Source organism: Xiphophorus maculatus, chromosome 3 (genome assembly GCF_002775205.1).
Source record: "Xiphophorus maculatus strain JP 163 A chromosome 3, X_maculatus-5.0-male, whole genome shotgun sequence".
Taxonomy (NCBI): Eukaryota; Metazoa; Chordata; class Actinopteri; order Cyprinodontiformes; family Poeciliidae; genus Xiphophorus; species Xiphophorus maculatus.
The window spans coordinates 13,953,800-13,978,344 of NC_036445.1; the positions used below are offsets into that span (position 1 = coordinate 13,953,800).

A 24,545-nucleotide genomic window follows, 5' to 3' on the forward strand; every position below is an offset into this window, starting at 1 on the left:
ACGGGAATGAAAAAGCAGCTGCAGCCTGCATGCCCATTGTATTTCTTTCATTCACCCAAGAAAATAAGATGGGTGCCTCCAAATGGCTTATCTTTTTCGCATGCATTTATGTGAAAGGTAAGGTATGTTTTGTGTAATGTATAAACTGTTATAAATTATGAGATGCTAATTTTGTCAGTCCTGTTTCCCAAAATTTCTTTTCATGTGACTTTACTGTAGTAGAATGTCATTTATAAGTTGCATGAAATTACTGCTTTGTTTCAATATTTTAATCTTTCTACTTGCAGAGTTTGAAAGCGAAGCCTCATCCTGGACATCCACATCTCCAGCCTCAGTTAAAGGGCTCCTCGGCTCATGTGTGGTGATCCCCTGCTCTTTTAACTATCCCGTTGAAGGAAATAAATATGAATTCACTGGGATTTGGAACAATCCAAATGGCGTAATTTTTCACTCAGGCTCTGGACAGACGTCACAGCAGTATCAGAATCGCGTTGAGCTTGTTGGAGAGCTGAAATCAAAGAACTGCTCTCTGAAGATCGACCCCCTTCAGAAGAGCGACGTGGGGCCCTTTGATTTTAGAATTGAAATTAAGGACTACAATAGATATTCCTACAAAAATAGTATCACCATTTCAGTTATAAGTAAGTAGCTCATTATTTTCTTCTTTCCGTTTTCAGTGTTGCTGTCATGTTTGACATTTATGATCATTTTCAGTATCTAGTTAGTTCAAATGTAGCATTTTACATTTGACCTTTGCACTTGTCTTAAGGGTTTAGCCAATTTTAGATACATTTTACATTATCTAAAAGCTTGCAAATTGATATTTTTTTGTGCACTACTTTACTTTTGTTTTTTTCTTGGAGAAAAATGTTCAAGAAACAAAACATTAAGAAATTGCTAGTGAACTAAAGCAAATAAATCTTAAAAAATATAAATTAATTTAAACAGTTAGAAATGAAAAAAAGTCCATGATGTTTGTTTATGAAGCATATCAGTTTACATTAGTTACTGATGTTTCACGGTAGATAATTTAATTTGACATAAAAATGTATTATGTCTTTAGACCGCTCAGCCGATTAGTTTCACCTTTTGAAAACTCAACAAGTCAAAGGATTTTAATGACATGAAGCATATTATAATTTACCAAATGAGCAAAATGCCCCAAAATTAAAACGGGAACGGATGCAATATGTGCAACAAATTTGAACTGATGCTTTATTCTACGGTGACCTCTTGAACTAAATTTGAAATCATTCTCTTTCCATGTCCATTTGAAGTGAGGCTTAGTTTTGTTGTTTGCTACATTTGGGAAAGTTTATCAGAGACAAAATGTATTTAGTTTTACATTAAATTAAGTAAAATCTTAATGGGTGTTATCTCATCAGGAGCACTAGCCTGGGCATTGAGTTCCTACGATATTTCACCTTATTCACATCTTGATTCACAGCAGTCTGAGTTTTCTCCCATTGGCCTGGATTCCTCTGGTAGATTTTCTACCAGATCGAGCAGCGAACAGAAGGAGAAGTTGTGAGCGATGACATTGATTTTTTGCACTGTTTTAGAATTGTAGTCTGTCTGTAATTTTAGCAATGGCAGCAGAGGAAGTGAACAAAGCCACTCACTCTGTGTTTTTCATGTCTACAAATACTAAGTTAACATTAACAGCTGCCTCATTCAGTGGAGGATGGTTGTTTACAGTGCAGGCAATTTCCTGTAAGCTTCATAGCATTGAACTGGCACATTGCCTATGTCATTAACAATTGGGTAAAAGTTAAAACTTCAACAGAGTCCATACCTTCAGTAAGCAATTGTTTCTCAATAGCCAAGAGCCCTGACCCTCTGAAAGAAGCAAAGTGTAGAACAAGGCCTTGGTTTTTACCAGGCTATATTAACACAGGATGAAACATTTTAATTTTCTCTTTTTGATTACTGAACATAGATCATTTTAATACTCTATTGTGATGCCTCTGGTTAACACAGGTGAGCCAAATCCTCTCCAACTCTCGGTGGAAGAGGACATTAAGGAGGGACAAAATGTGTCTGCAGTCTGCTCTGTGTCTCACTCCTGCCCCGCCTCTCCTCCCAATTTCAAGTGGAGTCACCTCGGAGAGGAGATTCATCAGTCCCAACAGCTTGGCGATGCAGAGTGGAACACAAGATCTATTCTGAGCTTTCGGCCGACTCATATTGACCACAACAAGCCTTTACAGTGCACTGTAACCTACAAGGGGGGGAAAAGTCAGGAGAAATCCAAGATCCTTCACGTAAAATGTAAGTGTTGATTAGAATGATATTTTCCTGATTACATTTTGGATTTAAAAACCAAATTACCATGTTCTTCAAGGCACATAAAAAATGTTTTTGAATGAAAAAACCTTCTAAAAAAGAAGTGAAACTGTAGAGAACACAATATGTGCATAAGTAACACAAGCCACATTGAGGTGACAAAAGCTCAAGAGGTGGTGTGGCAAAGTTGCATTTGACTGCATGGTGGTTTTAAGAATTCACTGTTTTTCAAATTATTTACCAATAAATATATGCCATGTCAATGCTGGCTTTTTACCAACTGGTAAAAGGCCAATTGGCTAGTTTGTCAATAAACTAGTCAATTGGCTAGTTGGATGCCAGTTCATCCAACAAATTTATGTCAGCAAGGTTAAAACGAATGAATTAATGTTCTAGTTCACCACCTAAACATTGTGAGCTAAGAAAGCCAGCATGAACCAACTTTCAGTCATTCATTGTAATTTTGTTCAAATAAAGACGAATAAAACTGAGTTGTGCGTAGATCATGACGCTATAATTAATTGTCATAATATCATGGCATGTTTCTAAAATGCTGTTTGTCTTTAAGTTGAACTACCAAATGAGGACTACAATTTCTGTAGATTTACTTTTTCATGACACTGTTGCACCAGATGCCGTCACAAACGATATTGTTGATATGGCAAGAATATATAGCTGTTTTTATATATTCATGCAGATGCACCACTGAATGTGAACGTTGAGTACAAGGTCGACGTAAAGGAGGGAGAAACTGTGGATCTCACTTGCTCCAGTGAGGCTCACCCTCCTGTCAGTCGCTATGAGTGGCACAATGAAACTGGAGCAAAGATCTCTCAGGGAAACCTCTACATAGTGTCAAATGTTTCTAGAACAATAGGAGCAATGTATTGTGCTGCTATCAACGACGAGGGAAAAAATGTTTCACGGCCTGTCCAGCTCAATGTTTCATGTAAGTACAAAATAACAGACATAATGACAACATTTAATATTGGAACTAAAACATTGAATGAATTTGAATTAATAGCTGATTCCAAATGCATTCTGGGATTTTTTTTTTTGCCTTTACAGATGCTCCTGAGATAAAGACTGAGTCGTCATGCTCAGTAGAGGGCAACTGGGTGAAGTGTGAGTGTATTGTGGACTCCAATCCTGCCAGCACCGTCACATTTAAGCATTCTGACAAAATTCTACCTGGAACTACAAGAGATAAAAATGGTTTCTATACCATAAAGATTCTTTGGAAAGATATTGAGCCTTCCAAGTTTGTGCAGTGTTTGGCATCTAACACCGAAGGGAAGGCCAGCCATACACTCTCTGTACCTCATGACGGTATGAAGTGATATCACATTTCAAGAATCACCACCAAACATGGCGAATTAAATAAACACACATTGTTTGATTTCTGTCTTTACAGAGGTGATGCTTTACATTTTCATTGCCAGTGGAGCAGCAGGGTTCTTGCTGTTTGTTATACTTGTAGTGGTACTTTATAAGAAATGGTGAGTAAAATATAAATGTTGTTTGCTAATGTAAAGAAATCTGGAAACAATCAGTGTTACATGAGAAACAGTAATTTATTTGTATTATACAACATATACATTAAAATACAGTATTTTAATGTAAATATGTCAAATATTTAGATAATTGTGAAAAGAGTCCTCCAAGGCACAGTTTTTGGCCTTATTGGTTTTTTGCAAATTCCAAATAGGACTTGACAGAATGTGTATATGGCTCAAGTGCATTTTTATGTAGATAAAACGATACGTCAATGTATGACCTCAATGTATGATCCTTAGCATGAAGAAAGCAAATCATGCTGTTTTCTAGAACTAAACCTAATTCTTGGATGAAATTGGTATTTCTGCTCTGTGGAAGCATTATTGATAAAGTATCATCCTCCAAATATCTGGGTATTGATTGATTAAGTAGAAATGTTGAAGGGCTTTAATTTGGCTACTATTTTTGAAAAGGACCTGTACTAGATTATCATTCAGGAAAATCCTGTAGAGCCTAAATGGATTTAGACAGCATCTTGGTGGCATTATTTATATGCACATTGCTTCTTTCTCGTGTTAATCTAGATTTTATTTATTATTCTTTACATTTTATGACACATTTATTTCACACAATGGGTCACTGTGCAGTTTATAATCTTTTTTTCTGACACAAGTTAACCTTAAAGCAGTCTTTCTCAAACTGTGGTCCCCAGACTGCTGGTGGTCCACAGGTGCCCCCTAGTGGTCCGCGAGGTACTGCATGTAAACCACCGTTTATTTGTCGTGACCTCAGCTCAAAGTGCGGCGCTACAGATTGTGTTAAAAATAATGATGGAAAACTGGCTTAAAACCGAGATGTTCTAAAGATGTCGTTCATTACTCTTCTCATTAGGAAACAACAATACATGAGTTAAGAAACTAATTACTTCATTTCAGGTTGCATCATATATTAAGATGTGTTATCACAGGGGCAATTTCAGGTTAGGTGGTATATGATTGCCTATCCACCCCCCTCCCCCTCTGATCTGAACTCTAGTGGAGTTCTGTTGTTGGACTTTCTGCCCCAAGTGGAGGAGTTTAAGTATCTCGGGATCTTGTTCACGAATGAGGGAAGGAGGGAGCAAGAGATCGACAGCTTCACTGCAGCGTCTGCAGTGAAGCTGGCGTTGTACCGGTCTGTCGTGGTGAAGAGAGAGCTGAGTCAAAAAGCGAAGCTCTCAATTTGGGTCATGATAGAAAGAACGAGGTCGCAGATACAAGCGGCCAAAATGGGTTTTCTCCCCAGGGTGTTTGGGCTCTCCCTTAGCGATAGGGTGAGAAGCTCGGTCATCCGGGAGGGACTCAGAGTAGAGCCTCTGCTCCTTCATGTCGAGAGGAGCCTGTTGAGGTGGCTCTGGCATCTGGTCAGGATGCCTCCTGGACGCCTCTCTGGTGAGGTGTTCTGGGCTCGTCCCACCGGGAGGAGGCCTACAGGAAGACCCAGGGCACGTTGGAGGGATTATGTCTCTCGGCTGTTTCTCCCAAGGCCTGGGAACGCCTTGGGATTCCCCCGGAAGAGCTGCAACAAGTGGCTGGGGGGAGGGAAGTCTGGGCCTCCCTTCTTAGGCTGCTACAGCAAACGACCCGACCCCGGATAAGCGGAAGAAGCTGGCTGGATGGATGGATGGATGGATGGATGGATGGATGGATGGATGGATGGATGATCCGTGACTGTTTGTTAAATGGGTTAAGAGTTCCTCAGTTTGTTTGAGAAAGGATTATACAGTACAGACCAAAAGTTTGGACACACTTTCTCATTGAATTCAATGAGAAATTCAATGAGAATTCATTCAATGAGAAATTCTCATTGAATGAGAAATTCAATGAGAATTTCTCATTGAAGTCAATGAGATAGTGTGTCTAAAATTTTGGTCTGAACTGTATGTACAAAGCCATGCATAGCAGACTCTCCTCTGAGAAAATTATATTTACCTTACCAGCAGGGGGAAACCTAGAGACACTTCGGAGTTAAACATGAGTGCCATGATGACAGAAAGGCCTCAGCAACCACCAGAGAAGGCCTCAAACAGGTCCTTACCACTCACCAAAGACTGAATTAAACAAACTTTTCATCTTAATTATAATTATTTTCAAACCATTTGATTTGTATTACCAGGAACAAGATTTGTGATGATCCACATTCTTCTAATATTTATATGAATGAAGATATGTATGGAAATGTTGGGGTACGTATTTTTCTATACATAATTTACAAATTCATGAGTAAATACAATATTTTATGTTGAATGTGTTTTTCAGACTGACTGGGATGATCAAATATATGCCAATGTCTAATAAATAAAGGAAAAGCTGCAGTTTGCCTACCTGTTTGAGGAAAAATATCAATATTCAGGTCTGTAATTAATGGTCTAATTATATTTTAAGTTTGTTCTGTGTAAATATTTAGAACGTATTTCCTTTAAATAAAGGAAATTAATTCTGTGTATTTTGGGGTTACATTTAACTCTCAAACATTAGAGTGCCTCATAAGGCCCTTTTGCTTGCAGCTATAACTTTTCCAAATAAGTCTTGTAAATTCATGTATCAATAATGGCTATTAAGCTGTTGTAAAAGTGTACCTAAGTGTATTTTTAATTATTGTTTATGTAGAAGTACTTATCTGGTTTCAACATATTGTGCAAGTGTTGTTGTCTTTAGAATTTCCTCCTTTGCTTAGAAGATTGTGATATCTGATTAACGTGTTTAAAAGTGAAACTATTCTGATAAAAGAGATAAACTTTAAAAATATCAAATGATGATCCTGTAGTTGTTGGCCTGCAAGCTTCGTAAGTGCAGATGTGAAAATAAGTTAGAGAGTATCACTGTTCAATAATAAATGAAGAAAGTGTGGTTGTTGATGGGCATGTACTCTTGGTCAAGTGTGGAAAAACCCACGGGTGTGCCTGTAAGTGGGTTCAGAATTAACTCTCAGAAAGGGAAGTTGATAAGAACATCTGTGAAATTTTTCAAACGTCAACATCTGTTACTCAAAAAGGAAACTGAAATGTTTCAACCTCGTTTTTGCTTTTTTCATGGCTGATTATATCAGCTGACTCAAACAGCATATTTTATTTTTAAACTAGAAATTGACAATGGAAAATGTTTGACTCATAAAACAAGAAGTAATGTGAAGCAGAGAACAGCCACGTGGGAGAAAAAATTTCCAGGGGAGATTGTTGTCAAATCAAGAGGAGACCTCTTCTTCCTCATCATTTTGCAGAGGCTCAGGTGTCTTTCTTCAGTTCTTCTCTTACAAGCAGCATATAACTTATTGCTGGAGGAACTTTTAATATAGAGGCCACTCTATGCAGCATGATGATACTAGACTGCTTAAAATGAAACATAAAGTGTGAGACTTGGTTTAACCTGAATTGTTATTTCTGTAAATCTTTTTTCATCTGGTGCTGCTGCCGGAGCACTGGAGCATGCTTTGTTACTTTAGTGCAACAGTAACAAAGCATGCAAAGATGAAGATCACCATTTAAAAGTTAGAAATGAACAACTATGTGAGATGTTATGTGATTCAAAAGCATGTAAAACAAAAAAATAATGGCAAAATAATTTTTATTTTACTCCCCTCTTTTCTTCTTGTCAGTGCAGTTGACAAACAACGTGCTTAAATGTAGTGCATCAGGTCATTATCTCAATCTTTGAAAGAGGAAAGACTATCATATTGTTTAACAGAGAAAAGTTCATGTTTCCATATATATTTAATCCACATCTCCTGTAGCTATTTGTGCAGTTCCTCTGTTGATGAAGGTTCTTTGTGGCCTATTTGAAGTGCTAAATAAAATACCTCATATTCTCTATTCACCATAAATGGGAGGCTGCAGCCACAACAGTCTCCTACTTCACACACTCCAGATAATTGAGACAAAAGTTAAGAGATAAAAAAAATACACCAATGTTATAATCTTAGCACTTTAATGAAAGATTTAATTCAAAACAACATTAAAACTTGTAGACTTTGGAGTATGATGCAAATTTAATAGTCAGTGTATGATCTTACAGTTGATGAAGAGTAAAAGAAAGAAAAACAGCAAAGCAAAATTAATCCATAATCCTTTTAGAAAATCATTAAAGGTTAAAACAAAATTAATCCTAACTTTTGTGCCTCTAACACATTTTCAAAAGATTTAGGTAAAGTTAAACTCAAAAGGTGATATGAATCAAAGCAACAATAAGAATTTCTTGACTCACTACATGATTATTTTTTTGTAGTTTTACTATTTCAGGCCTTTTTCTGCAAAATCACTTTGCCATCATGGCAGATAGCACTAAAAATATTGCTCTAATCTAGTACTCCATATTTAGACTCACTTGGTACTCTTCTTGATGAGAAGCACAGAGCCCACTGTAGTCTTCTTGCCAGGGAATGTCACCGTACATTTTAAAGGCATGTTGAAGTCGGCTTCTTGAGGGGTAAAGGTGAGGGTCGACGTTGTTGACCACAACCATTTATTTTCCTTTTTTGACCTTGTTTTCCTTATTCCAGAGTGGCTCCATGAGAATTTGGGAGGAGATGATGGACAGACATGAGTAACTTTGCAGGTGGCAGTCACTTGATCTTGGACTGCAACAGACATGGTGGGAGGCTTAGGAACTCCTGTACAATCAACAATTTTCACAAAATTACTTGTTAAATAGTGATTTAAACATGTCTTTTAACATCTTAAAGTAAATGGTTTAGAATTACTGAAAAGGTCTCTAATATACTCACGGAAGACATTGAGGGTCACCTTATTTTTTGAGAAAGTGAAGCTTTTATGTTGTGGAATTTCAATTCTGAAGTAAAACGGACCAGTGTCAGTTTCTCTGACGCCATACAGCTGCCAGGTGCAGTTGCCGCTTTGAAGGGTTCCTGTAATTCTGGATCGCATGTGGAACTCATTCCCTAGTCTCAAATTGAGGAAATTTGATGCAACAATCGTGTCCCCTCTCTTCCAGAATCCCCGCCATCTGTTCAATATTTTTTTTGTCTCGGGATACAAGTAAACGCAGGGAATGACCACACATGAGCTTTGAAGAACAGGGATTCTGGATGGCACATCTATGAGCCAGTCCTTGTGCAAGATATGAGATTCAGCCATCGCTGCAATAAAGCACAAAAGCAAGAATACATTTTTAGCAAGTAGACAGTGATAGAATGATGATATTCCATGAATTGTCATTTTAAGGCTAAGCTTACCACAAACCATCAGAATTGAGAGCCACAATTTCAGATCCATCATTAGCTGACTAATGTCCTCTGTCCTACTGTGTGGTGAGAGTGAGTCTTGTGCTTATAAAGCAAAAGTTTAGACCTTGAAGTCAGAAATTGTTACAGATTGCAATCAAACTTTCCCAACGACATAAGCTGATTATTTTGTTGCTTTTTGGGTACATTTTCGATGAACAAATTTTAGATGGAGAAAAAAATTAAATGTAGCACATGTACTAAAAATCTGCAACAATGTGGTGTTTGAATAAAATGTTTATGGTGTAAATGATAAGTCCTTAACTAGAAAATTCCTGAAGAAATTTAACCGGGGCCTGCCAAAGTGTGCCCGTCGGTTTGGGCCCGGCGTTCTGATGCTAGAAATTAGCATCAATGCTAAAGAAAGCTGTAACGTAGTCAATAGCATGAGGAGATTGACAAGATTGTTGACTAACATGCACTTGCACCATTCAGTTTGATAAAGTAAGTGTATCAGCTAAAATTAGCAAAAATGCTAATGTTAGCGTGATTCCTGTCAGTAGCATGTGGGACATCACTAGGATGTTTTCTATAATGGACTTACTGCATTCAGTAGACTAAACATGGCTAAAAAGTGAAATAAATAGCTAATAGCTTATTTAAGCTAAAATGCTAATGCTAATGGACTGCCTTGCTGAGCAAGGCAGTTCCCTAACCTGAGAGAAACAGATAATGCAGAATAATATTATTGCACCGCCTGTGGTGGTGCACTAACCTCAGGGGCATATTGAGGCTTTTATTTTGAAATTTTTGTTAAGCTTAATTTTAAATTGCCACACTAAACCCATGTGTAACAGTGCTATGGATAAAAAAAGTCACATAAAGCCAAAAAGAGCAATTACCTGATTTAAAAATATTCAAGGCTTTTATTTTGAAATTTTCAGTAAGCTTAATTTTAAATTGCCACACTAATCCTATGTGTAACAATGGTTGGGTGAAATCAATTATATAATGCCCTAAAGAGTATATACCTGACGTAAAAATTGTGAAGGCTTTTATTTTGAAATTTTCATTAAGCTTAATTTTTATTGCCACAATAAATCCATGTCTAATAGTCATTGGGTAAATCAGTCACATAATGCTCAAAAGAGCAACTACCTGAAATAAAAATATTCAAGGCTTTTACTTTGGAATTTTCAGTGTGCTTCATTTCAGAGGGCCAAACTATTCCAGTGTGTAACAGTGCTTTGGATAAAAAAGTCACATAAAGCCAAAAAGCGCAATTACATGATGTAAAATTTCTCAAGGCTTTTATTTTGAAATTTTTGTTAAGCTTCATTTCAAAGGGCCAAACTAATCCCATGTGTAACAGTGACTGAGTTAAATCGGTTATAAAAAGCCCAAAACACAAGTAGTTCTAAAGGCCAGTCCAGTCCTCTGTTTCAAATGAGTCTTCCACCGTAGATAGAACTACAGTGATGCGTATTTGTAGTCCTAAGCAGCAGCCAATAGCCTCCTGAGTTGCTATGGTAAATAACTGTCTCAGCTAAGTGTGAGCTGTGAGTCAGACATGCTGGGGGAAACAATTCTCTCTTTGAGCCAGCCAGTTTGACTGAAAAAAAGCATTGGGAACAAATCCTTCAAAAGAATATTAAAGAGACGCTTGTTGGGTGTAGAGTAATAGGTTCCTGCCATTGCTTTGCATGGCAGGCCCCAATGATGACTTCCTGAAAGTCAGCGCAGTGTACCCAGCATCAGGTGTGGAGCAATTAAATATAATAATGCTTGATATCAGATCAAATCTTTGGAATATTAATATTTTTCATTAGTCCCATAACATTACCCATGCGGAAAAAATGTGGTAAGAAAATATTGCTGACATTAGGGCAGTTCTCAATGCAATAAGAAATAAATAAATTCTTAATTTTCCTGCTTTTCCTTTAAACATATTTGCTAATGCTAATGCTTTTCCTTGTATTCTTTGCTAGTGTAAAGAAATCTGCAAACAAGCAATGTTACATGAGAACCAGTTTTCTTTTTGTATTATCCATCCATCCATCCATCCATCCATCCATCCATCCATCCATCCATCCATCCATCCATCCATCCATCCATCCATCCATCCATCCATCCATCCATCCATCCATCCATTTTCTTATATCCTTTAAGAAAAAGCCAAGAAAATGAGAAAAAAAGAAGGTTATGAAGATAGACTATTGGCAAATAAATGAATGAATGATTAAATAAATAAATAGATAGATAGATAAATAAATGAATAAGTAGATAAATAAAATAAGAAAAAAAATTATCTAGAAGGCTGGAAAGAAAAATAGGTATAGTCGAAGAAGAAAGTTGAAGAGAGAAAAAGAAGAACAGTCATGAATGTGACAAATAAAAGAGTAAATATCAAAATGAAGTGGGAAATGGTTAAAAGCAACTAAAACAATAGCAAAAAGGAAAGGATAAGAACAAACAGTTAATGTTTCACAGAAAGAAAGATAATGAAACCACAGTGGTTAGAAGGAGACAACAGACCAGTAGCTCGTGATTCGCAGGAACTATTAAAACAGGTAGTATTTTCAGCAAACAGAACTATCCAGTGATTAAGAAGAAGAGCAAATTATATAGAAATAGGGAGGGACAAAACAAAGGGATGATTAACCGTTTGAAGAATAAAGAATCTAAATAAAAGTTATTTTAAAGGATGATAGTGGGGAGGGAAGAAAATAACGAATATTCTGTCTGAAACCCATTTTTAACTGAAGGTTGCATTTTTCTCTGTATGTGTATTAATCTGATAATCTCCTTGGTAATGTTGGTGATGACACTGTCTGTGGGAGAAGGACAGTATACAGTATATATAGAGAGGTGATTCCTTTGTCTAGTCAGATCTCTTCAGAGTTCTCCATCTGCGCAGATGTGAAATAAAGCTGTGTTTTGTTCTTTCTCTCTAACAAGGTTTGGACTATGTTAATTTTTCTCGCTTCACACTGGCAGGATCAAATATATGCCATTGTCTAATAAATAAAGTAAAAGCTGCAGTCTGTCTACCTGTTTGAGGAAAAATATTAATATTCTGGTCTGTAATTAATGGTTTAATTATATGTTAAGTTAGTTCTGTGTAACTATTTTGATGTGTGCTGCAGATGTTCTGTGCAGATCCCCCTTGCAAATGCAATCTATACATCTCAATAGTGTTAACAAGGTTAAATAAAGGAAATTAATTCTGTGTATTTTGGGGTTACATTTAACTCTCAAACATTAGAGTGCCTCATAAGGCCCTTTTGCTTGCAGCTATAACTTTTCCAAATAAGTCTTGTAAATTCATGTATCGATAATGGCTATTAAGCTGTTGTAAAAGTGAACCTAAGTGTATTTTTAATTATTGTTTATGTAGCAGTACTTATCTGGTTTCAACATATTGTGCAAGTGTTGTTGTCTTTAGAATTTCCTCTTTTGCTTAGAAGATTGTGATATCTGATTAACGTGTTTAAAAGTGAAACTATTCTGACAAAAGAGATAAACGTTAAAAAGATCAAATGATGATCCTGTAGTTGTTGGCCTGCAAGCTTCGTAAGTGCAGATGTGAAAATAAGTTAAAGAGTATCACTGTTCAATAATAAATGAAGAAAGTGTGGTTGTTGATGGGCATGTACTCTTGGTCAAGTGTGAAAACCCACTGGTGTAAGTGGGTTCAGAATTAACTCTCAGAAAGGGAAGTTGATAAGAACCTCTGTGAAATATTTCAAAACGTCAACATCTGTTACTCAAAAAGAAAACTGAAATGTTTCAACCTCGTTTTTGCTTTTTTCATGGCTGATTATATCAGCTGACTCAAACAGCATATTTTATTTTTAAATTAGAAATTGACAATGGAAAATATTTGACTCATAAAACAAGAACTAATGTGAAGCAGAGAACAGCCACGTGGGAGAAAAAATTTCCAGGGGAGATTGTTGTCAAATCAAGAGGAGACCTCTTCTTCCTCATCATTTTGCAGAGGCTCAGGTGTCTTTCCTCAGTTCTTCTCTTACAAGCAGCATATAACTTATTGCTGGAGGAACTTTTAATATAGAGGCCACTCTATGCAGCATGATGATACTAGACTGCTTAAAATGAAACATAAAGTGTGAGACTTGGTTTAACCTGAATTGTTATTTCTGTAAATCTTTTTTCATCTGGTGCTGCTGCCGGAGCACTGGAGCATGCTTTGTTACTTTAGTGCAACAGTAACAAAGCATGCAAAGATGAAGATCACCATTTAAAAGTTAGAAATGAATAACTATGTGAGATGTTATGTGATTCAAAAGCATGTAAAACAAAAAAATAATGGCAAAATAATTTTTATTTTACTCCCCTCTTTTCTTCTTGTCAGTGCAGTTGACAAACAACGTGCTTAAATGTAGTGCATCAGGTCATTATCTCAATCTTTGAAAGAGGAAAGACTATCATATTGTTTAGCAGAGAAAAGTTCATGTTTCCATATATATTTAATCCACATTTCCTTTGTAAAGGACTCTCCCACTTGTAAAAATATTTAGCTGGCAGCAAAATTTACCCAATGAATCATATAATGTAGATTTAAAGTGCATAACACTGTTACTTTTGTCGCCAGGCTCTTTGTGGCCTATTTGAAGTGCTAAATAAAATATCCTATGTTCTCTATTCACCACAAATGGGAGGCTGCAGCCACAACAGTCTCCTACTTCACACACTCCAGATAATTGAGAGAAAAATTAAGAGATAAAAAACACACCAATATTATAATCTTAGCACTTTGATGAAAGATTTAATACAAAAGAATAGGACAACTTGAGGACATTGGAGTATGATGCAAATTTAATAGTCAGTGTATGATCTTACAGATGAGGAAGAGTAAAAGAAAGAAAAACAGCAAAGCAAAATTAATCCATAAATCCTATTAGAAAATCATTAAAGGTTAAAACAAAATGAATCCTAACTTTTTTGCCTAACATATTTTCAAAAAATTTCGGTAAAGTTAAACTCAAAAGGTGATATGAATCAAAGCAACAGTAAGAATTTCTTCTCATTAAATGTTTTTTTTTTTTTTTTTTTTTTTGTAGTTTTACTATTTCAGGCCTTTTTCTGCAAGATCACTTTGCCATCATGGCAGATAGCACTAAAAATATTGCTCTAATCTAGTACTCCATATTTAGATTCACTTGGTACTCTTCTTGATGAGAAGCACAGAGCCCACTGTAGTCTTCTTGCCAGGGAATGTCACCGTACAGTTTAAAGGCATGTTGAAGTCGGCTTCTTGAGGGGTAAAGGTGAGGGTCGACGTTGTTGACCACAACCATTTATTTTCCTTTTTTGACCTTGTTTTCCTTATTCCAGAGTGGCTCCAGGAGAATTTGGGAGGAGATGATGGACAGACATGAGTAACTTTGCAGGTGGCAGTCACTTGATCTTGGACTGCAACAGACATGGTGGGAGGCTTAGGAACTCCTGTACAATCAACAATTTTCACAAAATCAATTGTTAAATAGTTATTCAAACATGTTTTACTATCTTAAAGTAAATGGTTTAGAATTACTGAAAAGGTCTCTAATATACTCACGGAAGACATCCAGGGTCACCTTATTTTTTGAGAAAGTGAAGCTTTTATGTTGTGGAATTTCAATTCTGAAGTAAAACGGACCAGTGTCAGTTTCTCTGACGCCATACAGCTGCCAGGTGCAGTTGCCGCTTTGAAGGGTTCCTGTAATTCTGGATCGATGGTGGAACTCATTCCCTAGTCTCAAATTGAGGAAATTTGATGCAACAATCGTGTCCCCTCTCTTCCAGAATCCCCGCCATCTGTTCAATATTTTTCTTGACTTGGGATACAAGTAAACGCAGGGAATGACCACACATGAGCTTTGAAGAACAGGGATTCTGGATGGCACATCTATGAGCCAGTCCTTGTGCAAGATATGAGATTCAGCCATCGCTGCAATAAAGCACAAAAGCAAGAATACGTTTGTAGCAAGTAGACAGTGATAGAATGATGATATTCCATGAATTGTCATTTTAAGGCTAAGCTTACCACAAACCATCAGAAATGAGAGCCACAATTTCAGATCCATCATTAGCTGACTAGAAGTCTAAAAAACCAAAATAAAAATTAAGATAAACATATAAAAGTCTGTAGTGTCGATGAATCCTCCTTAATCTTCAAAGTAATGATCCACTCACCTTGAAGTTTCTTTAACATATGGCTGAAATTAAATCTAGTAAGATTTGAAAGTTTGAAGCCAAAGATTATGTCTTTGTCCTATTGTGTGGTGAGAGTGAGTCTTGTGCTTATAAAGCAAAAGTTTAGACCTTGAAGCCAGAAATTGTTAGTTTGCAATCAAACTTTCCCAACGTCATAAGCTGATTATTATGTTGCCTTTTGTTTGTTTTTGCCAGAAAAATATTTTAGATGGAGAAAAAAATAAATGTAGCACATGTACTAAATAAAGTCTGCAACATTGTGGTGTTTGAATAAAATGCTTATGGTGTAAATGATAAGTCCTTATTGATGACTTCCTGAAAGTCAGCGCAGTGTACCGAGCATCAGGTGTGGAGCAACTACATATAATAATGCTTGATATCAGATCAAATCTTTGGAATATTAATATTTTTCATCAGTCCTATATGTAAAAATGCAAAAAGAAATATATATTTTTACTGCTTTTCCTCAAACATGTTAAGGCTTTAGCTCATAATAATTATGGTGACAAAATAGCTTCCATATGTGAAGAACAATATATGGTTTCTGAACTTATTTCCACTTTTGTCACATGGTTGTGAATTGACTCGTTTAACATAGTACTTTTCTAGTCATATTAGTTACTTCATACACAGGCCCACTCAGTTATACACGTGCCTTGCCCATGGGTACATCAACATATGACAGCATGTAGCTGAAATTGAACTCACAACTTTAAATTTTGTTTGAAAATTCACTCTTCGGCCACTTTGTAATTTACACATTCCTTGTTCTTGGTTGGACCTAAGAAGGTGTTTGTAACATCAATCAGAGCTTTTGGTCTAAATCCACTCTGGTTTTCTCTTGCTGTAGCCAATTTCTTTGAAGATTCAATGTGTTTTGCATTTTAAAATCTTTTAAAAGAGAAGTGAAGATATAGAGAACGCAATATAAACATAAGTAACAGAAACTACATTGAGGTCAAAAAGCCGAAGGGATGGTGTGGCAAAGTTGCATTTTGCTGCATGATGGTTTTAAGAATTCAGTTTTGTACATAATTTTACCAATAAATGTATGCCAATGTGTTGCCAGTTCATCCTAAACAAGAAGTAGTTCAAATTTATTCAGCCAGGTTAAAATGAATGAATTAATTCTATTTCGCCACCTAAACATTGTGAGCTAAGAAAGCCAACATGAACCAACTTTCATTGATTCATTGTAATTTTGTTTCATGAAGCTATAATTAGGTGGTGTGGCAAAGTTGCATTTTACTGCATGGTGGTTTTAAGAATTCACTGTTTTTCAAATTATTTACCAATAAATATATGCCATGTCAATGTTGCCTTTTTACCAACTGGTAAAAGGCCAATTGGCTAGTTTGTCAATAAACTAGTCAATTGGCTAGTTGGATGCCAGTTCATCCAACAAATTTATGTCAGCAAGGTTAAAACGAATGAATTAATGTTCTAGTTCACCACCTAAACATTGTGAGCTAAGAAAGCCAGCATGAACCAACTTTCAGTCATTCATTGTAATTTTGTTCAAATAAAGACGAATAAAACTGAGTTGTGCGTAGATCATGACGCTATAATTAATTGTCATAATATCATGGCATGTTTCTAAAATGCTGTTTGTCTTTAAGTTGAACTACCAAATGAGGACTACAATTTCTGTAGATTTACTTTTTCATGACACTGTTGCACCAGACGCCGTCACAAACGATATTGTTGATATGGCAAGAATATATAGCTGTTTTTATATATTCATGCAGATGCACCACTGAATGTGAACGTTGAGTACAAGGTCGACGTAAAGGAGGGAGAAACTGTGGATCTCATTTGCTCCAGTGAGGCTCACCCTCCTGTCAGTCGCTATGAGTGGCACAATGAAACTGGAGCAAAGATCTCTCAGGGAAACCTCTACATAGTGTCAAATGTTTCTAGAACAATAGGAGCAATGTATTGTGCTGCTATCAACGACGAGGGAAAAAATGTTTCACGGCCTGTCCAGCTCAATGTTTCATGTAAGTACAAAATAATAAACATAATGACAGATAATGTGTTTTAGGAAGTGAAGGCAAACCAAAAAACAAACATGCCACAATTTATTTACTGATTTTATTTCAGACACGAGTTAGCAAAACAAGTGTGACGCCAGGTGAGACACACACACAGGAATCCAGCAACATAAAAGGACATGACTCGAACTTAAATACTGCAGGAAACAGGTGAGGGAAATAATCAATTAGGAGACACAGGTGAAAAACAAGAGCTAAATTAACAGAGGAGACAGAGCTGGAGGACCAATGACCAAGATCCATATAGACAAGAAATAAAACCTGACGTCTGACAGAAAACTAAACGTGTGAAACATTAAAGAAAACACAACACATCCCAAAATACTGACATTGTGACACATATAGTTTATCTGTTTATTCTATCTGTTTTGCCAATAGAATAATATACATTTTAATGTAAATATGTGAAATCTTTAGAGAATTTTTAAAGACAGTTTTTGGCCTTATTTTTTTCAGTTTCTAAACAGCACTTGAAAGCATGTGTATACAGCTAAAGTGTGTTTTTATATAGATAAGACAAACATCAATGTATGACCTGAAGCTGCTCTTTAGCATGAAAACAACAATTCATGCTGTTTTCTAGAACTAAACCTAAATCCAAGATGATATTGGTATTTCCTGCTCTGTGGAAGGCCTTATTGATAAATATCATCTTCTAAATACTTGAGTATTGATTGGTTGATTGTTTGCCTGATGATAATTCAGGGGAAATGTTGAAGGTTTTTAATTTGGCTACTATTTTTGAAATAGGAACTGGGATCTAAGTGTCCTAGATTATCATTCAGGAAAAGCCTGTAGAGCCTAAATGGATTTAAACAACATCTTGGAATGTTCTTGTTCATGGCGGCATTATTTATATCCACATTGCTTCCTCCTCATGTTATCCTAGATTTTATTTACTACTCTTTACATTTTATGATAAATTAAATTCACACAATGAATCACTGTGTAGTTTACAATCTTTTTTCTGACCGAAGCTAACCTTAAGGACACAATAGCACTAAGAGGATTCTGTGTACAAAGTCATGCGTAGTAGACTCCCCTCTGAGAAAATTATACTTTTAAAACTATACCTTCATTTTGCCAGCAGGGGGAAACGTAGAGACACTTAAGTATTAAACCTTTGCAATGATGACACAAAGAAGTCAGGAACCCCCAGAAAGGCCTCAAAAAATCCTCATCACTCACCTAAGCAAACTTTTCATCTTATTGATAATTATTTTCAAACCATTTGATTTGTATTCCCAGGAACAAGATTTGTGATTATCTGCATTCTTCAAATATTTATATGAATGAAGATATGTATGGAAATGTTGGGGTATGTATTTTTCTCTAATTAATTTACAAATTCATGAGTAAATACAATAATTTTATGTTGTATGTTTTTCAGACTGACTGGGATGATCAAATATATGCCAATGTCTAATAAATAAAGTAAAAGCTGCAGTCTGTCTACCTGTTTGAGGAAAAATATTAATATTCTGGTCTGTAATTAATGGTTTAATTATATGTTAAGTTAGTTCTGTGTAACTATTTTGATGTGTGCTGCAGATGTTCTGTGCAGATCCCCCTTGCACATGCAATCTATACATGTCAATAGTGTTAACAAGGTTAAATAAAGGAAATGAATTCTGTATATATTTAGGCAACATTTAACTCTCAAACATTAGAGTGCCTCTTATGGCCCTTTTGCTTGCAGCTATAACTTTTCCAAATAAGTCTTGTAAATTCATGTATCGATAATGGCTATTAAGCTGTTGTAAAAGTGTACCTAAGTGTATTTTTAATTATTGTTTATGTAGCAGTACTTATCTGGTTTCAACATATTGTGCAAGTGTTGTTGTCTTTAGAATTTCCTCCTTTGCTTAGAAGATTGTGATATCTGATTAACGTGTTTAAAAGTGAAACTATTCTGACAAAAGCGATAAACGTTAAAAAGATCAAATGATGATCCTGTAGTTGTTGGCCTGCAAGCTCCGTAAGTGCAGATGTGAAAATAAGTTAAAGAGTATCACTGTTCAATAATAAATGAAGAAAGTGTGGTTGTTGATGGGCATGTACTCTTGGTCAAGTGTGGAAAAACCCACTGGTGTAAGTGGGTTCAGAATTAACTCTCAGAAAGGGAAGTTGATAAGAACCTCTGTGAAATTTTTCAAAACGTCAACATCTGTTACTCAAAAAGAAAACTGAAATGTTTCAACCTCGTTTTTGCTTTTTTCATGGCTGATTATATCAGCTGACTCAAACAGCATATTTTATTTTTAAATCCTTCATTGACAATGGAAAATGTTTGACTCATAAAACAAGAAGTAATGTGAAGCAGAGAACAGCCACGTGGGAGAAATATTTTCCAGGGGAGATTGTTGTCAAATCAAGAGGAGACCTCTTCTTCCTCATCATTTTGCAGAGGCTCAGGTGTCTTTCTTCAGTTCTTCTCTTACAAGCAGCATATAACTTATTGCTGGAGGAACTTTTAATATAGAGGCCACTCTATGCCAGTGTTAACCAAACAACTCCAGTGCTGTAAATTGATTTTTCCCCCTCCAGTGTTATCCTACAGTAATGAGCAATTGAGATTTTTTTCCCCCAATTACAAATTGTTGAGAGCTAAAGGACAACTTTACCACACACATTACTGAAATACTTGGAATAATAAGTATTAACTTGATGAAAAGTCATCGCTTAAATTAAAAATGCCTTGTTTTGCATATGTGTAAAATAAATCAGCTTTTGTTGCAAAGTACTCTAGCAGAAGTAAATATGTGAACATTTTAAGTTACAATTACAGATGATTCCTTTCTCTGTGTCTGCTGGAATGTCTGACCTGTTGAAAAAGCATAAATTACATGTGCCAGACATTTTGATTCACAATTTAATGTCCAGAGGAGAAAACATGTGTTTAAAAATATTCATAATCAAAAATAGAAATCTGCCTTGCCCAAATGTGGCTTACTTTTTTTAATTACAATTAATTTCCAGTTTTCATCGGGAAGGTAAGACGTAGTAGTGATGGTTTGATACAAACATTTACTTCTTACCCGCTGTGTCTGTGTGTCTTGCCCTTTATTGTTCCCTCCTATTTCTCGTTGTCCTGATTGTCTCATGCAGGGGTGGAAATTAGCACCTGCCACTGTAATAGTATGAAGTGGCATGTAAATTGGAGCAACCACCCGCTACTGTGGTGGGTTGACAATTTGAACAGAAGAAGAAAAAAAAAGCAGCATTCAGTTTGAACTTCTGTCCAGGGGAGGACTGACCGTCTGGAGTCCAGACTGATGGATTTACTTTCCAAATCTACGAAGTCATAATTTAACAAAAAAATTATAATAAATCTAATTTTTACCCACCACGACAGCCCATTGGTTGATTTTATTGATGGACGTTGGGCTTATCCAATGAAATCCCTCAGTCCTCCTTGACCCGCCCCTCCCCTCTAAGTTTATAAATGGCGCCATTTCAGCTAACCGGAGTCCAAGAAAATGAACGGATACGAGACTGGGCGTATCCGGGGCACAGTTTTTGTCATAAAAACTACGACAAAAGCTAAAAAGCTCAAAACCCCATTCAGAAAAATGTGTCAAACTAACCGATATGTTAATTATCACGCTAACTTTGACCGTTGGAGGAGATTCAGTAGCGGATAAGGACAGGGAATAAGCGATTCAAGGGCTTTTTATTGTCGGAGGAGGATGATGAGAGAGATGTGACCAGGGACAGATTCAGGAAGAGTTCAGGTTAGCTGCTGCTGCCCAGTAAGAAAGAGTGAAAGTGTTCATAAAGAAAAAGCTTCATGCAGGCAGGAAGGCAGGTGTTTGTGAGGGGGAAGCTCCAGGTAGTCAGAAAGACTCTGGAGTAACACATGAAAAATGATGGCCAGTGGAATTAATAATGAACATGTTCTGAGATATTTTAGTAATAATTGTTAATTTCAATAGAAAACATAATAAGTAAGGGAAAACAGATGAAACAGTTAGAAAACAACTATCGATACAATTCAAAATATTTTAAAACTGACTAAACACATCTTTAATAGTATCAGGGAGAGTTGTCAAAATATGGAAATGTTCAACATATGATTGCAAGAATGTTAGGGTTGTGTAGTTAAAGTTTGCCTTTAGTAATTACTTCAAATTAACTTATTGTACTACAACCCCGTTAAGGTGTCCATGCTTTATGTTAAATTATTCTGTATATGTACATCTGTATGTTAAACTTGTTGTCAGTAAATTGGTTTTAATAGAGTTTAGAATAAATCATACATTTCCTATAATTTCCTTGTACTTGTGGGGTTTGTAATCGAAAGAAAAAAAGAAAACAGTCCCTGGTGAAATGTCTGAGTGGCCGGTAAAACAATTTTCTCTACCAGCCACTGTGGCTGGTGGAGAAAATTTTTAATTTCTACCTCTGACTGCGTTTCCTCATCAAACGCTTGTGTTTGCTTTCGTACATTGTGTCATCCTCTTATCTAGTTACCAGTGCTACCAGTGTTTTGAGTTTCTAGCATCATTGCTCACCTGTGCTGCCTGGACTTTGTACTCTCTGGATATCGTCATTAAATCATCAAACTCAGTTGCCACCTTTACCTCTCTGCATTTGAGTCCACACTTCTTCAACCACCAATCATGACCAACAGTGAGCTATGCATAACTAGTGTGTGCTAGGTGATTCAAAAGAATGGAAAATGGCAAAAATAATGGCATAGTCATTTTTATTTTACTTCCCTTCTTTTCTTTTTGACAGTGGAAATGAGAATGGACATAAATATAGTGCATCAGGCCATTATCTCAATCTTTGAAAGAGGAAAGACTATCATATTATGGTTAATAGAGAAAAGTTTATGTTCCCATATATATTTTATCCACATTTCCTTTGTAAGGGACTCCGTCTTGTAAAAATATTTAGCTGGCAGCAAAATTTACACAATGAATCATACAATGTAGATTTAAAGTGCATAACACTGTTACTTTTGTCGCCAGGTTCTTTGTGGCCTATTTGAAGTGCTAAATAAAATATCCTATGTTCTCTATTCACCACAAATGGGAGGCTGCAGTTGAAACAGTCCCCTATTTCACATACTCCAAATAATTGAGAGAAAAGTTAACAGATGAAAAACACAAAAATGTTATAATCTTAACACTTTGATGAAAGATTTAATACAAAAGAATAGGACAACTTAATATTGGACATTGGAGTATGATGTATATTTAATAGTCAGTGTATGGTCTTACAATTGATGAAGAGTATAAGAAAAAAAGCTAAACAAAATTAATCCATAAATCAAATTAGAAAATCATTAATGGTTAAGAAAATGAATCCTAACTTTTTAGCCTCTAACACATTTTCAAAAGATTTAGGTAAAGTTAAACTCAAAAGGTGATATGAATCAAAGCAACAATAAGAATTTCTTGTCTCTCTAAATGTTTTTTTTTTTGTAGTTTTACTAATTCAGACCTTTTTCTGCAAAATCACTTTGTCATATGGCTGATAGCTCTGAAAATATTGCTCTAATCTAGTACTCCATATTTAGATTCACTTGGTATTCTACTTGATGAGAAGCACAGAGCCCTTTGTAGACTTGTTGCCTTTGAACAACACCGTACAGTTTAAAGGCATGTTGAAGTCGGCTTCTTGAGGGGTAAAGGTGAGGGTCGACGTTGTTGACCACAACCATTTATTTTCCTTTTTTGACCTTGTTTTCCTTGTTCCAGAGTGGCTCCATGAGAATTTGGGAGGAGATGATGGACAGACATGAGTAACTTTGCAGGTGGCAGTCACTTCATCTTGGACTGCAACAGACATGGTGGGAGGCTCAGGAACTCCTGTACAATCAACAATTTTCACAAAATCAATTGTTAAATAGTGATTTAAACATGTTATTTAACATCTTAAAGTAAATGGTTTAGAATTAGTGAAAAGTCTCTAATATACTCACGGAAGACATTGAGGGTCACCGTATTTTGTGAGAAAGTGAAGCTTTTATGTTGTGGAATTTCAATTTTGAAGTAAAACGGACCAGTGTCAGTTTCTCTGACACGATTCAGCTGCCAGGTGCAGTTGCCGCTTTGAATGGTTCCTCTAATTCTGGATCGATGGTAGAACTCATCCGTTAGTCTCGCATTGGGGAAATTTGATGCGACAACTGTGCCCCTTCTCTTCCAGTATCCCCTCCATGTCTTCAACATTTTTCTTGCCTTGGGGTAAACGTAGCTACAGGGAATGACCACACATGAGTTTTGAAGAACAGAGATTCTGGATGGCACATCTATGAGCCAGTCCTTGCCCGAGCCTAGAGATTCAGCCATCCCTGCAATAAAGCACGAAATACGTTCTCAGCAAGTAGACAGTGATAGAATGATGATATTCCATGAATTGTCATTTTAAGGCTAAGCTTACCACAAACCATCAGAATTGAGAGCCACAATTTCAGATCCATCATTAGCTGACTAGAAGTCTAAAAAACCAAAATAAAGATTAAGATAAACATATAAAAGTCTTTAGTGAATTCTTCTTGACTTTCAAAGTAATGATGCACTCACCTTGAAGTTTCTTTAACATATGACTGAAATTAAATCTTGTAAGATTTGAATGTTTTGAAGCCAAATATATCTCTGTCCTATTGTGTGGTGAGAGTGAGTCTTGTGCTTATAAAGCAAAAGTTTAGACCTTGAAGCCAGAAATTGTTACAATCAAACTTTCCCCACGTCATAAGCTGATTGTTATGTAGATATTTTCACATTTTCCAGGAACAAATTTTAGATGGAGAAAAAAAATAAATGTAGCACATGTACTAAAAATCTGCAACATTGTGGTCTTTGAATAAAATGGTTATTGTGTAAAATCAGTTCAGGTATCCCTATGGATAACTTCCTGAAATTCTTCACAGTGTATCCAGCATCAGGTGTGGAGCAATTAAATATAGTAATGCTTGACATCATATCAAATCGTTGGAATATTAATATTTTTCATCAGTCCTGTGAGCACTTGGTTTTTTGTGTGTTAATTAGTCCCTATGTTGTTGTCATCTACCCCTTGATTATTTCCAGCTGACCCTCGTTTCCCCTGATTACCCTCTGTGTATTTACTCTGTGTCTGTTTCCCTACTGGATCCTTGTTGTGGTCTTCTTGTTAGTTGTTTGTCCCGTTCATGTGTGTTTCCAGTGCTACCAGTGTCTCAGTTCCTTGTCTCATTGATCACCTGTGCTGCCTGGACTTCTGTACTTTTGTGATCATCATTAAAAACTATCATTAAAACACCTCAACCTAGGTCCCACAGCA

The 24,545-nt window shown here is 36.1% G+C and overlaps 4 protein-coding genes across 9 annotated transcripts; 1 reads left to right on the plus strand and 3 right to left on the minus strand.

Annotated features, from left to right (window-relative positions):
- Window positions 1–23,000, plus strand: LOC111608191 (myelin-associated glycoprotein-like). Of its 5 annotated transcripts, none has more exons than XR_002752585.1 (10): window positions 1–117; window positions 288–641; window positions 1,981–2,271; window positions 2,984–3,235; window positions 3,355–3,615; window positions 3,701–3,785; window positions 5,762–5,851; window positions 5,938–6,007; window positions 6,081–6,174; window positions 22,979–23,000. XR_002752585.1 is itself a non-coding variant. In XM_023331503.1 (9 exons), exons 1-9 carry the CDS (start codon window positions 30–32, stop codon window positions 6,114–6,116), a joined length of 1,527 nt encoding a protein of 508 aa, XP_023187271.1. In that variant the 5' UTR covers window positions 1–29; the 3' UTR covers window positions 6,117–9,307. The 5 variants fall into 5 exon arrangements, 1 of the variants encoding a protein (XP_023187271.1); XR_002752583.1 differs by lacking the exon at window positions 22,979–23,000 and adding an exon at window positions 6,905–9,307; XR_002752584.1 differs by lacking the exon at window positions 22,979–23,000 and adding an exon at window positions 8,136–9,307.
- Window positions 8,032–9,062, minus strand: LOC111608192 (myeloid cell surface antigen CD33-like). Its single transcript, XM_023331507.1, has 3 exons — window positions 9,010–9,062; window positions 8,542–8,913; window positions 8,032–8,427 (listed from the first exon to the last, which is right to left on the minus strand). Exons 1-3 carry the CDS (start codon window positions 9,050–9,052, stop codon window positions 8,138–8,140), a joined length of 705 nt encoding a protein of 234 aa, XP_023187275.1. The 5' UTR covers window positions 9,053–9,062; the 3' UTR covers window positions 8,032–8,137.
- LOC106700410 (myeloid cell surface antigen CD33-like) lies at window positions 14,079–15,497 on the minus strand. 2 transcript variants are annotated; one of them, XM_023331505.1, is made up of 4 exons: window positions 15,196–15,272; window positions 15,047–15,104; window positions 14,579–14,950; window positions 14,079–14,466 (listed from the first exon to the last, which is right to left on the minus strand). In XM_023331505.1, exons 2-4 carry the CDS (start codon window positions 15,087–15,089, stop codon window positions 14,177–14,179), a joined length of 705 nt encoding a protein of 234 aa, XP_023187273.1. In that variant the 5' UTR covers window positions 15,090–15,104; window positions 15,196–15,272; the 3' UTR covers window positions 14,079–14,176. The 2 variants fall into 2 exon arrangements, with proteins under 2 accessions (XP_023187273.1, XP_023187272.1); XM_023331504.1 differs by having other exon boundaries at window positions 14,579–15,497.
- On the minus strand, window positions 22,479–23,876 carry LOC102238028 (myeloid cell surface antigen CD33-like). Its single transcript, XM_005798434.2, has 4 exons — window positions 23,807–23,876; window positions 23,664–23,721; window positions 23,203–23,574; window positions 22,479–23,089 (listed from the first exon to the last, which is right to left on the minus strand). The coding sequence occupies exons 2-4, from the start codon at window positions 23,704–23,706 to the stop codon at window positions 22,812–22,814; spliced, it is 693 nt and encodes a 230-aa protein (XP_005798491.2). The 5' UTR covers window positions 23,707–23,721; window positions 23,807–23,876; the 3' UTR covers window positions 22,479–22,811.
- Window positions 23,877–24,545: the final 669 nt, after the last annotated feature.